Below are 12,049 nucleotides of genomic sequence, written 5' to 3' on the forward strand. Positions count from 1 at the left end.
ACACCTCTACCAGACTGACAGGCTGGCTTAGCACTATGCCCCAAAGGACAGAGTCTAGTTGAGTGCTCAACAGGAGGCCATTAACTCAGTAACACTCTCCACTGATAATTGCCACTAGCCTTTAGACTAGAGGATCCAATCTAAGGAATGCTAACTCAAATGCCTCAGCTGATTTCAACTCCAAAAGGCAGTTTCTCAGATACTTAGGATACAACCTTGCTAAGGTTTTACAAATGAATAAAACTCCTCAAACATCTGGAAGTACATAGGGAGCCAGCACAGTCCTTGGAAGGCTAGTGTAAAATGGTCCCCGTGGTTAATTTTGCTAAGCAGGTGGGTGGCCATGTTCTGCACCAGCTACTGTACTTGAATGGTCTTCCAGTGCTCCACATAGAGCACTTCATTGTTAATGGACACTGTAAAAAGCACATCAGGACAATGCCCTTTAAAACCCGAGTGCTGATACCTTGACGGTGCAGTCAGACTAAATAAAATGAACTACAGATCCTCTATGCAGAAAAAAGATCCAGCTCTTGAACATAATGAGAACCGGGATTCACCAGCGCCCACTGCACAGACAATAGGTTGGTAATAGGATATGCCTGACTCATTCTCATTGCCACAGTAAACATTTAGTTCTGGTTATACCCAGGTGTTCCCTTGACTTAGGATTCAAAGGGGATTCTGCTCTGACAGCCTTGCTGTCAATTACCCTCAGTGAAGGAAAGGGGTTTTTAGGAAAAAACTGGCCCCACAGACACTCGCACAGCACCTGTGGTGCACACTCAGAGAAAGGCAGGCACATGGTAGCTTTGATAGACCTTTATTAGCAGACTGTTCCCTCCGTGAGGAATCTCATTGGTTATATTTGTGTTCTGACAACTTCCAGTTACAACTACAAAGACAGTCACATTTTGCATTGATTTTTGTATTCAGAATATTCCCATTAGGCCACACTGGTAGGAAGGAGCCACTGCAGAATTAACAGTTGGTCTCGAAGGGGGAGGTGGAAAAAAAATCATGTCACTAATCCAGGTACGAAGTTAGATTTCCATCTGGCAAGAACAGACAGCAAGGAGAGTACCTAAGGACTGAAGGTTCTCCATACCGCCAAAGCCTGTCACACCAGGAGCAGCTGTCAGGAGTGCCTAATGAAGCCCTTCCCGCTCCCACACCCAAACTTCTCCATTAGTGCCTGTGTGTGTGAGGACCACTGGGACTCAGCAGCAGGCCTGCCCACTCGCCCTCAAACAGAACTGCAGCAGCTTGTATCCAAGTGCAAGTTTCCTTCCATGTTTCTGAAAACTGGCAACTTTTGTCTTTTTATTTTAAATCCCTGAGATTTTTTACCTCCCCCACAAAAATTCCAATCAACCCTCTCTCAATTAGCCGTTGAGACATCAACATACACAGACCTTCCATTTCCCCAGCTTGAGCCATCCACAGGATCCACAGCCATCCACAGGAAATCCTCTCACTCACACACATGCGAGGCAATTCCAGAGTAAGGCAAGCCTCAAAATCCGTGTCCCTTGTCACAGTGCACTGTTTTCTAGCTAATCAGTTCCCCTCTCTTCTATGGCTTACTGCTACAGGGAATTTCTCTTGACTGACTGAGGCCCCTCAATAACCACCCCAGATATAAAAAGAACAGCTCAGGCTTTAGGGGAAGAGAACACTAGTGACCTCAGTGTCTTCCCCTGCTGCTGAGCTGTGTGATGGTAAAGGTGCAAATGGGTAAGAAAAATACTACACAACTTTAAATAGGAGAAATACAAGGATAGTAACAATGTTTAAACAAGTCTATAAAAATAGTTTGACATAACTCTGTTTAAATAAATACAAAATAAATATGATTTAAGCAGTATGACATCAGTGGAATGTGACGCTGGTCCATTTTGCCCCAAAATCAAAAGTTGGATGAGGATCTCCTGGGCCCCAGAAGCCTGATCCTATAGACTGAAGTAGTCCATAATACAGTCAGAAAATTTTAAAGCCATTCCTTTCCCTTCCGCCTACAAAAAGCACCCTCTGGGAGAAAACGCAAGCCGTCGTCTTCAAACCCCTGACGAACCCAACCTCCTCCCAATGTCAGCTAACATCCCTTCCCACAACAGAATTACTCCTAGCCTGGGAAATCCCTGTCCCTCAAATGCAAACCCTAACTCCAGTCTACAAAGAGATCTAAAGAGGGATAAATAGCAGCTTAGCTGCAGGGTTTGGAAAGGGTCAGTCGACCCCCCCTTGGGACCAGGCAGAACCTTGTTCAGAGTGCCACGCAGGCTGAAGAGCCTTCTCCCATGCTGTACCAGGAGCCCAGCTACAGAGATGGACAAGAGCAGCAGAGTGCAGTCAGTTATTCAGTGAAGCCATGCATCAAGGCAACAGTCCTTCCCTTTCCAAAACTCTGCTGGGCATGAATGACAAACCCATCTAGCATGCAGCAATGCAGGCGTGCGGGCGCTAGTCTGCTGCTTCTGTTAGTAAGTGCATCTTGTTAGCAGGTTTATGAGAGAGACTTGATCTGCCCTATAAAAATAAATAATCCTAATTTGCCACCAGGCTGGCCTAAGTAACCTTCAGCCTGAGCGGAGGAATTACTGCTCACCAGCCCTCAAAACTGGTACAGTTTAAAAGTTACATTTCCATGTCAGTGTCTTGGAAGCAGAACACGAATGTCTCCTACCCAAAGAAATACATGTAAACTTAATAAATAAGTCTGTGTGGTGGCAGCACCAACACAAAGTTTGTACAATTTTAAACAGGTAGGAGGCTAAACAATGGAAAAAGAAACTCCTTCAGCATGTCAAAAGCTGCTACAAATCTCTAAGCCAGCAGCTCTGTTCCTACATGCAAGATCCCCACTCTACTAGGCTGCTGGAAACTGACCTCAAACTCGCAGCTTTAGACACAACAAGGAGTTGATCCCCTGGTCTCCCAATTGGTCCCTTGTATGCTTGAAGGACCACTTGATGGTTTAAGCAGAGCTCTTGAGTAGCAAGATGGCAGAGGACACCAAATCCTCTCCATCCCAACTCACACACAACTGGGTTTTCACAGCTTTGCTTAGTCAGCTTAGTGTCGACACATTCACAGAATGAGAGATGGCTATACACCCCAGGATTACAGCCCAAGATTTCAGAGTTCAGAATCCTTGTCGTCTCCTGGTCACCGTGACTGCACCCCCAGAGTCATCTTCAAGTTCTCATAAACCACGTAGCTGATGCTTACGGCTGGGATCACCTTCATGAAGTTCGGGGCCAGACCCCGATAGAGGCCAAATGCTCCCTCTGTCTTTAGAATGTGTTTGAAGAGTCCCCTCATTGTCACCTCTGGAGCTCCCTCCACTGAAGCTACAACAGAAACCACAAGAAATAAATAGAGCATGGATTAAGGCATGTTGTAAGAAAATGCCCATCTCAAAAGGGATGTGTTAGATTTGTTTATTGCACTCACATGAGGACAGATTCTTGAGGTACACTGGCCATATAGTTACATGACAGTGTGTGATTAGGCAGCAGAATGAGGCCATGCCACATATGCCTGCCATTTACTTACACACCCACCCCCACATACTCTCATGGGCTGACTAGAGCACACAGGTAAAGAGAATGAAAAAATGGCTTTGTTATAGGGGCTCTGGGTCCCAGTGCCAAGAATGGCACAAAGTTCACATCCTTCTTGATCCTTGGCCAACAGATATCCCAGAGTTGAGCTGCACAGAAACATTAAAATATGCCTTAATTTTACAAGTCCTTCCAGAACTCCACTGATGCGAACATAGTGGCAGTCCAGACTCTCTGGAATTCCAGAACAGTTCTTACCTTGAGCCTGCATGCGTGTTCTCACGAGAGCCAGGGGATAACTGGCTAGCTGCCCACAGGTGCTGGAGATGGTGCCACAAGCCAGGAGAACAAACACTCCAGGGTCAGCACTGTTCACAGCATAGCGTTGTAACCAGGTATTTTTTAATGTCTGGAAGAAATAAGTCAGGTGTTAGCTGAGAAGGACAGGGCGTAGAGCATCAAGAGACTGGCCCACATGAGGAGAGAAGCTGGGATTGGAGGCTTGTGGAGATCTATGCAACGTCAACTAGAAATAACTGCAGAAGAGAAGATCCTAGCTTGTCAGATTTTCTTGAGCAGCTGCTGCTGCCACTGCACCACCATCTGTGAAAGACACTAGTTAGCAGCTTTGCTGCAGCGACTCCCTCATCCAAAGGGCAGGGCCATAGATTGCCACAAGGCTTGTGCTGGCATTACCTTTTTTTCCCCTAGGCCATGTGTGTTAATCTCGAGGGGCATGTGCAGAATTTAACCAGGAGGGTTTTATACTCCTACGTTAGCGACAGGCACTACATCTCCCTGCTTGTCCCAAAAGTGAGATGTCCCAGCCCCAGAGAAGCCAGGCAGGCGCCATACCTCATAGACTGCCAGGTCAATACCAGCATATGGAATGATTCCTAGCATGTTGGGGATGTAGCCTTTGTAGAAGGCAGCCATTCCCTCCTTGGAGAGGATGTTCTTGGCGCAGTCCAGCATGCCTGAATACTGTCCTGTCTTCCGCAAGGCCATTCGGGTCTTCAGAACCTAACACAGCACAAGAACACGCACACTGTGAATGCCTACAACCACACTGGGAGCAGGAACAGGTCACAGTAATGTCATGAAGGGAGCACACCACCACAGGGAGTGCCAGCAACTCCATTTCATGCATTGCTAGAGCCCTGTTACTGCCTTTAACACCCAACACAATTAGCCTCACAATGTGGCATTCAGCTCACATTACCACACATCAATTTCTCCATTTAATGACTCCCCATCCCGTCCCCCATGTCATGGAGCAGGATGCCAGCTGCCAGCCTCACCTCCATTGGGTAGATGCTGCTCTGGGCAATGACCCCTGCCAGAGAACCAGCCACTAGCCGCTCGTGAATTCCCAGCATTTCCTGGTCAGTGCCAATGAACCGCTTGATCTGTAGAAGCGAAGAAAGATTATAATAGAGGGGGGCTTCTCTGACTGGCTGGACCACATAACACCTTCCCTCCTCAGCATGGGCCACAAGCTACCTCCCTTTTCACTTGCTGGGTCTGTCACAAGCTGGAGATGGAAGTGTGAACACCAACTCTGTTCCAGCCATGCACTCCATCACTTCTCTGTGACTTAATGCTGCCCATTTCTCCAGCTCTGCCAGGGGGTGAGGTGTGAAAGGCACTGTTCCCACCACTGGAGAGAGGAGATAGCCAGGCCTGGGCATAGAGCTCATGCCCTCTGCCTGCCCTCAGTCTTCCTAGAGGCACCATACATTTATATCCTGACTGGTGGGTTACCATCCGTTACATGGCTCTACTTTGGGCAATCACTCGGATGAAAAGGCTCCTCCAGCTCCCACGTGGCCTTGGGTCTAAGCTTCAATATGACCTTTCCCTTACCTGCTCATAAGCCATGAATTTGATGGCAGACTCTGGCGCAATCTTCAGGACATTGATGCCATTTCCCCGCCACAGCGACTTGGGCCCGCCCTCTCGGATCATATGGGTAAAGCCACCAACGATGCACATGTTGTTACTGCGGGAGGCATGGACCTGGCAGGGAGGAAGGGGGAGAATTCTGATTAATGCTAGTCCTGATTGCCACAGCTGCCTGTAATCCAAGGACAAAGGGCATTTCTTATCTACCCAGAGATTTAGCAAGCTTTAACCCTTCCCAGACAACATTTATTTTAAAAAAGGGGGGGGGGGATTTTTGGGTTTTAAGTTTGTGATCAGTTAATTGATTAATCCACCTGAGCCCCCAACCCATCACAGCAGGAAGGGGAGGGAAACATTCTTGCACAGACACCCTCACAGCCATGAGCTCTGGTACAGGGAGAAGAGGCTTCTCAGTTAAGAGACAAGGACAGTCACTAATGACTGCATGCCTAAGCAAAGTCCAAATCCCTGCTGCGTAAGGTTGATTACATTTATCTCTGCCCTACAAGTCAACTCAGTCATTTCCAGGGGCCGGTTCTCAAATCAGCGACTCCTCTTGAACCAGTTCCATGGAACTAAGAGTTCCCAAGGCTGTAAGGTACAAGATGGTTTAGCTAGGACCAGCGATGGCGCTCTCATCTGCTCAGCTCCTAAAGTTTTCATAACATTGTGACAACTAACAGGTCAAGAATGGCTTTTACACAGCTAGAAATGATATTTGGTACAGACCAAAAGGCTGCCACACTCCAATGTGGAAGTAATGAGACTGAGTCCAACCAGAATCAGTCACTTGTCTGGACAGACAGTTTCAGGTCTGCTGCTAGGATCCATTTAATTGGACCAGTGCCCTAAGGGAAGCAGCATGTGCACCTTGATAAAACAAAGTTGTCCTTGGTTTTTGCCCTACCTGCATGAGTACTTTTAGCCGGTCCAATGGAGCCGTGCAGGTTCTGGACACTGCACCTGCACCTCCACCCGCGACCAGATGTCTCCACCACATACCCGTCTGCCTCTCTTCCACTGTGAACTCATCTGGGACTGTCAGATTCTCTCCCACATCAAAGATCTGCAAAGGAAAGAACAGAGGTGTTGAGAAGTGCTTGGAAGGATAGAGTTAGGTAGGTAGCTTCTTGTCACGTCCTCAGAGGTCCCGCAGTCAGTCACTTACAACTTCCCATAGCTTGAATACTTAAATAAATAGCTGTAAAGCACTGAACATGAGCTTAATATTCAAATTCCCAGTCTGTTTGCAAAGCGTAGCTGATGTGTTTGACCACAAACAATAAAGGAACTGCCAGTGCCAGAGAATATGCAAATCACCACCACATAAGAATAGCCATACTGGGTCAGTCCAGTCTGATCATATCTGACAGGGGTTGGTGCCAGATGCTGCAAAGGGAATGAACAAATTGGCTAATTTCAAAAGATCCACCCCCTGTCATCCACCCCCAGCTTCTGGCATTTGGAGGTTTAAGGACACCCAGAGTACAGGATTGAGTCCTTGACCATCCTGGCTAACAGCCATTGACAGACCTATCCTTCATGAACTTATCTAATTCTTTTTTTAACTCACTTATACTTTTGGCCTTCACAGCATCCCATGGCAACGAATTTCACAGGTTGACTGTGTGTTGCATGCAGTAGCATTTCCTTTTGTTTGTTTTAAATCTGCTGCCTACTAATTTCATCAGCTAACACAAGAACTGGGGGTTATGGGAGAGGTAAAGGACACTTCTTCCATACCATTCATGATCTAATAGGACATGGGGACCCTTCACATTTTAATGACTCCAGTTCAGGAGGCTAGGGACTTGCCAACCCTTTGGGCTGCCCCAGTACAGAATGCCTAACTTTAATGATCGAAGTGACCAACCAAGGGCAGTGGGGCGTGGAAAAAGATCTGAAGCTTTTTGAACCTTCTGGCACTCAGCCAGTCTGCTCTCATTACACATTATAAAAAGCACTGAATAAATATATCAAGGAAGGGCTGGTGCCTGTCGTATTAATTTCTGGTATTGGCAGGTCCTGAACTAGCAGGAACTGGTCTGAGCTCTCAGAGCTGTGATCCAAGTCAACCTGCTCACTTTTCCCTCCCTCAGAAGGTCCAGTTGTCACCTGTGCCAGGGACTGCAGAAGCCATGCCAAGGAGATATATAAAAAAGATAACGGAGAAGCAGAAAGCGACCAGGCTTCTAGAGCTAGAAGGCAGCTACTGAACCAAGAAGAGAATGATGGGGACTTGGTAAGTGCTGCTGGGAAGTGTCACTCTTATCAAGAAATTGGAGAAGGATCAGGCCTGCTTTGGTGGAGGAATTTTTATTTCTTTTACCGTGGAGTGCTTCCAGTATAGGATGATCTCAGGAATGTTCTCCACTGGGTGCAGCAGGTGATAGTCTCGCCACTCGTTCCAGTCAATTGTCATAGTTCCATTTTTATCCATGCTGCAAAAAAGTGTATTACAAGCAAATGAACAGGAGATGGGTGCATGGCCTCACTGAGGGAGAAACTCCTCCTCACCTCCCCCTGGGTTATTCAGGGCCCCTCCCCTCGCCCCAAAGTAAAACCTTCACAGGGCAACTACTGGAAAGTGTTACAAGCGTTGAAAGGTACAAGACGCTGCTAGGGAATCCTCTCCTCCCAAGCCACACAGAGTCGGGGAATATGGCTCATTTTCTCCCTCCCCACTAGCCACACCAAAGGATTTGTTGTGCCCCCTCCCACCATGGTTAGAAAACAAAACAAAAAAAACACAAAACAAAAAATCCCTCCGGCACTGCAGAGAAGATAAGGAACTGGCAGAGACTAAAGTTACACAGGTACTTACTAGGTGACAGGACCCCAGAAATGGCCTGTCCTTATTCTGACAGACAGGCAAACAGACAGAGGGAAGGATGGCAAAGGAAAGAGGAAAAACAGGACAAATAAGTGATTGTTACAGTGTTAGCAGCATAGTGCTAAGCATTTCAGTATAGCAAGTAAACAGTCCCTCTCCAGAGCAGCAAGCTGTGGATGACAGGGTAGAGGCACACGGGATGCTGGTATGATCAAGTACATGCCCTTCTCCACAACAGGCTAGCGAAGGATCTTTAACTGCAAGGCTCTAAGATCTGGGGGTGAGGGACTACAAGCATTCTTCTCCATTCATTCTATGAACGCCTCAGAACCTAGAAGAGGACTGTGCATAGATGTAATTCCCACCTCCCCAGAAGTATCAGATGGTAGCCATGCTGGAGACAGAATACCATCTTTATAGCCCAGGGGTCTGATCTAGCATCACAAGTCACTATTCTTATTCATTCTATTTGACCAATGTTCTTGCTCTTTATTCCCCCCACCTTTGATTCAAGCCTACTGACCAAATGGGTGGTTGTTCTTCAGCCTCCATAGTGCGCTACAGTTTTCAATACACAGAAGATTGAAAAAATGCAGTGAGAAGGGACAGGTCCGAGGAGGGAGAGCTGCCGTCATTAGGGAGAGTATACCGGGAGGAAAGTGGAGATAAGGTCATTCTTTACATTTCCTTCTCGTATGTGCAAACTGAGGAGTAGGAGCCAGCTGAACACTCACCTCTTGAGGATCTTCTCGGCCTGCTGTTCGGAGATCTTGACTCCCAGGTCCCGGAGGGACTGCACGATCTCCTGGGCATCAATACGGCCTGCAAAGATAGAAGCCAGTGAGCCCAGAGACCATTCACCCGAAGAGGCTGTCAGGTTGGCCTGTGGAGGCCAGTGATCGTCTAGGACTATTAGGAAGAGCCTCACCATCATTCTTTTTATCCAAGCTCTTGAAGACCAGCCTCAGTTTCTTCTCATGATCTTGGAGATAGTGAACAAACTCCTCGAAGTCCAGCTGCCCATCCAGGTCCTTGTCTCCAGCTTTCACAATTTTCTGTTTTGGGGACATCAAAACAATCAGTTCCTTGCTCATTCAGATAGGTTTACCCCATCCTTCTTCTTTAAGACCCCTCCCCCACGTAACACTAATCAGTTAACTAGACAGACAGTAGGACGCACATGCAGCATCGAGAAAAGTTCCCCTCCAAACTGGGCTCCGCTTTACCCAGGAAGTGATCAGCATGGAACTGTGCCAATCATGTGTGCAGCAAATTGAGGGCAGGAAGGCAAGGACAAATTGATTCCAGGCACATATCTTCACAAGTCAGCATACAGACTGGATTACTCATAACTAGCTAAATATCTGTTGCATAGGTAAGTGTCAGACCTGTAGTAATATACAGCCCCCTATGCCGTAGATTAGAATTGTTCAGGCCTCTGTCTGAGATTCAAATAGAAGCACTAGGACTGCAGGAGGCTTGGATCATAGAACCTCAGGCAGATTTTCCCCCTCCCAATCCAAGCTTTTAGTTAAAGAAGAGTTTTCTTCCTCCCCACGGTGCATGAAAAGGAAAACCAACACTGGGAATAACCAATCCCAGCCAGCAAGAGCCTGTGGCCAAACTGAAGTCCATCTCTCATGGACAGTGTTAGTGATAAAAGCTCCTAGGATGCCAGCATGAACTGGTTTAGCCACCCTGCAGCTATACACTTATGTAGACCTGAATTGCACAAGGTCGCCAGAGACACAGACAGGACAGAGCACTTACATTAAAGATGGGAACCTAGCCCAAGCAACTGGGAAAAGATAGGGAACTTTGGCATACAGAGCTCTCACGCCTCGACTAATTCCAGCATGAGGAAATAGCACATGGCCTGGCCTGCACAAGGGCACATAGCTACTTGTTAACCAGGCAGGGGAAAGCCAACCTGCACAGAGCAATAATTTAGGACAATCGGTTCCTGCTCCACACCACATTTGCTAGTTGCCTTGCACAGATTACAAGAGCCAACAGCGACCAGCACCAAGTAACTCAGTCCAGTCACGTTCAGCTCCCTTTTGGATTATGATGCTAGTTATTCACTCTGCAAACAGTGGATGGCTATTATTGTAATAGACCTCAGTTCTGGACTCCCAGATGTCAGACCCTTTAATGAGTCTTGTACTTACCAATCTAACTCATTAATTTATAAGGCAGGTTCACAATGAAAGTATTTCAAAGGGAACATGTTAAGCCAAGTTTATTCCAATATTTCTTAAACCTATGGAAGCTAGCCCCGCTCAGATGCTTTTAAATCAAGATACACCCATTTAGTTTTAAATCCCATATGTAGCTATACACACTTGGCCACTACATTTAAAGTTAAAGTCAGACAAACACCTAACTGGTCAATTTTGGCCCCAGGGCAACCCAGGATTATTGCTATCATTTCTGAGAGTGTTAAAAAAATAAAAAGGAGTACTTGTGGCACCTTAGAGACTAAAAAACAAGTATTCCTTTTCTTTGTGCGGATACAGACTAACACGGCTGCTACTCCGAAATAAAATAAAATGCAAACCTGAACCGCAGTGACCTTAGAGATATGCCCACCGTGTTCCTAGTCTGCAGACAGTCATATGACAGCTGTAAAAGACACAGATGGGGCCCCATATTCAATTTGTAGGCTAAAGATAGACAAACACCTCTGGCATGTCAGCAGATCAGTGTCAAATAGCTGACCAGGCTTCCCTCTAGCAGATAATCCCTGACCAGTTCATGGCCAGTGAGATTCACAGACTCCATAAAACAATTAGGAGAGCTGAAAGGCTCTCTTTCCTATGATACTTCCTGACAGTTATCACAGAGGAGATGGGGATAACAGGAACAATCATAGTTAGGCAGCTTCTACCTGATCAGGCTTGCTAAATTAATCACTCCAAGCTTCACTAAGCAATGAAGGATGCAAACTGTTTCCAAAGTCACAGCACTGGGCTTGCATCAAGGGCATTGCTGGGATTCTTTCCTACTTGTGCAGGAAGTAGGGTGACCAGATGTCCCAGTAGTATCGGGACCGTCCCGATATTGAGGGCTTTTGTCTTATACACATACACAACTATCCTCTCTCCCCCCCACCCCCCCTCCAAAAAAAAGTGTCTCGATTTTTCACACTTGCTGTCTGGTCAACCTAGCAAGGGGAATACACGTTATACCTTCAGCATCCTCTTCAGGGATATGGGTGAGCACCCACACCCGCCTCCTTGCCTTCAGAGGCGAACAGGAATCACTGCAGCGATATCTATTTTGTATTCTGTAAGCAGAATTCAACACTAGCACAGCTGTGCTTTTGCAACTTTGGGTATTTGTTAAGCTGCTCATGTTTTTCCATGATCACCTGCATAAAGTGCCTCTCCAGCTGTTCCCCTGCCCCGCCTCAGTTCTTATGCACAAATCTGCCATGCACGCAGCCTCCTGAGAAGCATAAGAAGCCACCAGTGCCCTTAACAGCATAGTCATCTGACAAGCAGCTAGCACCTGCAGCAGTGTGTGCTGGAACAGAAGGGACTGCAGTGGAGTGGCGAGAGGGTGAGTGTATAATTCTAGTACAGGGGTGGCCAACCTGAGCCCGAGGAGCCAGAATTTACCAATGTACATTGCCAAAGAGCCCCAGTAATACGTCAGCAGCCCCCCCTTCAGCTCCCCCACCCTCACTCCCAGCACCTCCCACCCACCGGCAGCCCAGCTGATCAGCACCTCTCCCTCCCTC

General features: G+C 47.1%; 1 protein-coding gene across 6 annotated transcripts in view; it reads right to left on the reverse strand.

Moving 5' to 3' along the window:
- Positions 1–806: 806 nt before the first annotated feature.
- SLC25A25 (solute carrier family 25 member 25) overlaps positions 807–12,049 on the reverse strand; it is a 35,603-nt gene continuing 24,360 nt past the window's right edge. For 3 of the 6 annotated variants that reach the window (XM_084649672.1, XM_084649673.1, XM_084649676.1), the window contains exons 2-11: positions 9,233–9,359; positions 9,039–9,126; positions 8,296–8,331; positions 7,801–7,912; positions 6,379–6,537; positions 5,433–5,585; positions 4,868–4,975; positions 4,422–4,589; positions 3,825–3,975; positions 807–3,353 (exon numbers count right to left, since the gene is read on the reverse strand). In XM_084649672.1, the coding sequence (XP_084505798.1) occupies positions 3,169–3,353; positions 3,825–3,975; positions 4,422–4,589; positions 4,868–4,975; positions 5,433–5,585; positions 6,379–6,537; positions 7,801–7,912; positions 8,296–8,331; positions 9,039–9,126; positions 9,233–9,359 (1,287 nt within the window). In that variant the 3' untranslated portion in view covers positions 807–3,168. The remainder of the gene's footprint in view (positions 3,354–3,824; positions 3,976–4,421; positions 4,590–4,867; positions 4,976–5,432; positions 5,586–6,378; positions 6,538–7,800; positions 7,913–8,295; positions 8,332–9,038; positions 9,127–9,232; positions 9,360–12,049) is intronic. The other 3 variants (XM_084649674.1, XM_084649675.1, XM_084649677.1) reach the window with 1 other exon arrangement.

Source organism: Lepidochelys olivacea, assembly GCF_965140295.1.
Source record: "Lepidochelys olivacea isolate rLepOli2 genome assembly, chromosome: 16".
Lineage (NCBI taxonomy): Eukaryota > Metazoa > Chordata > Testudines > Cheloniidae > Lepidochelys > Lepidochelys olivacea.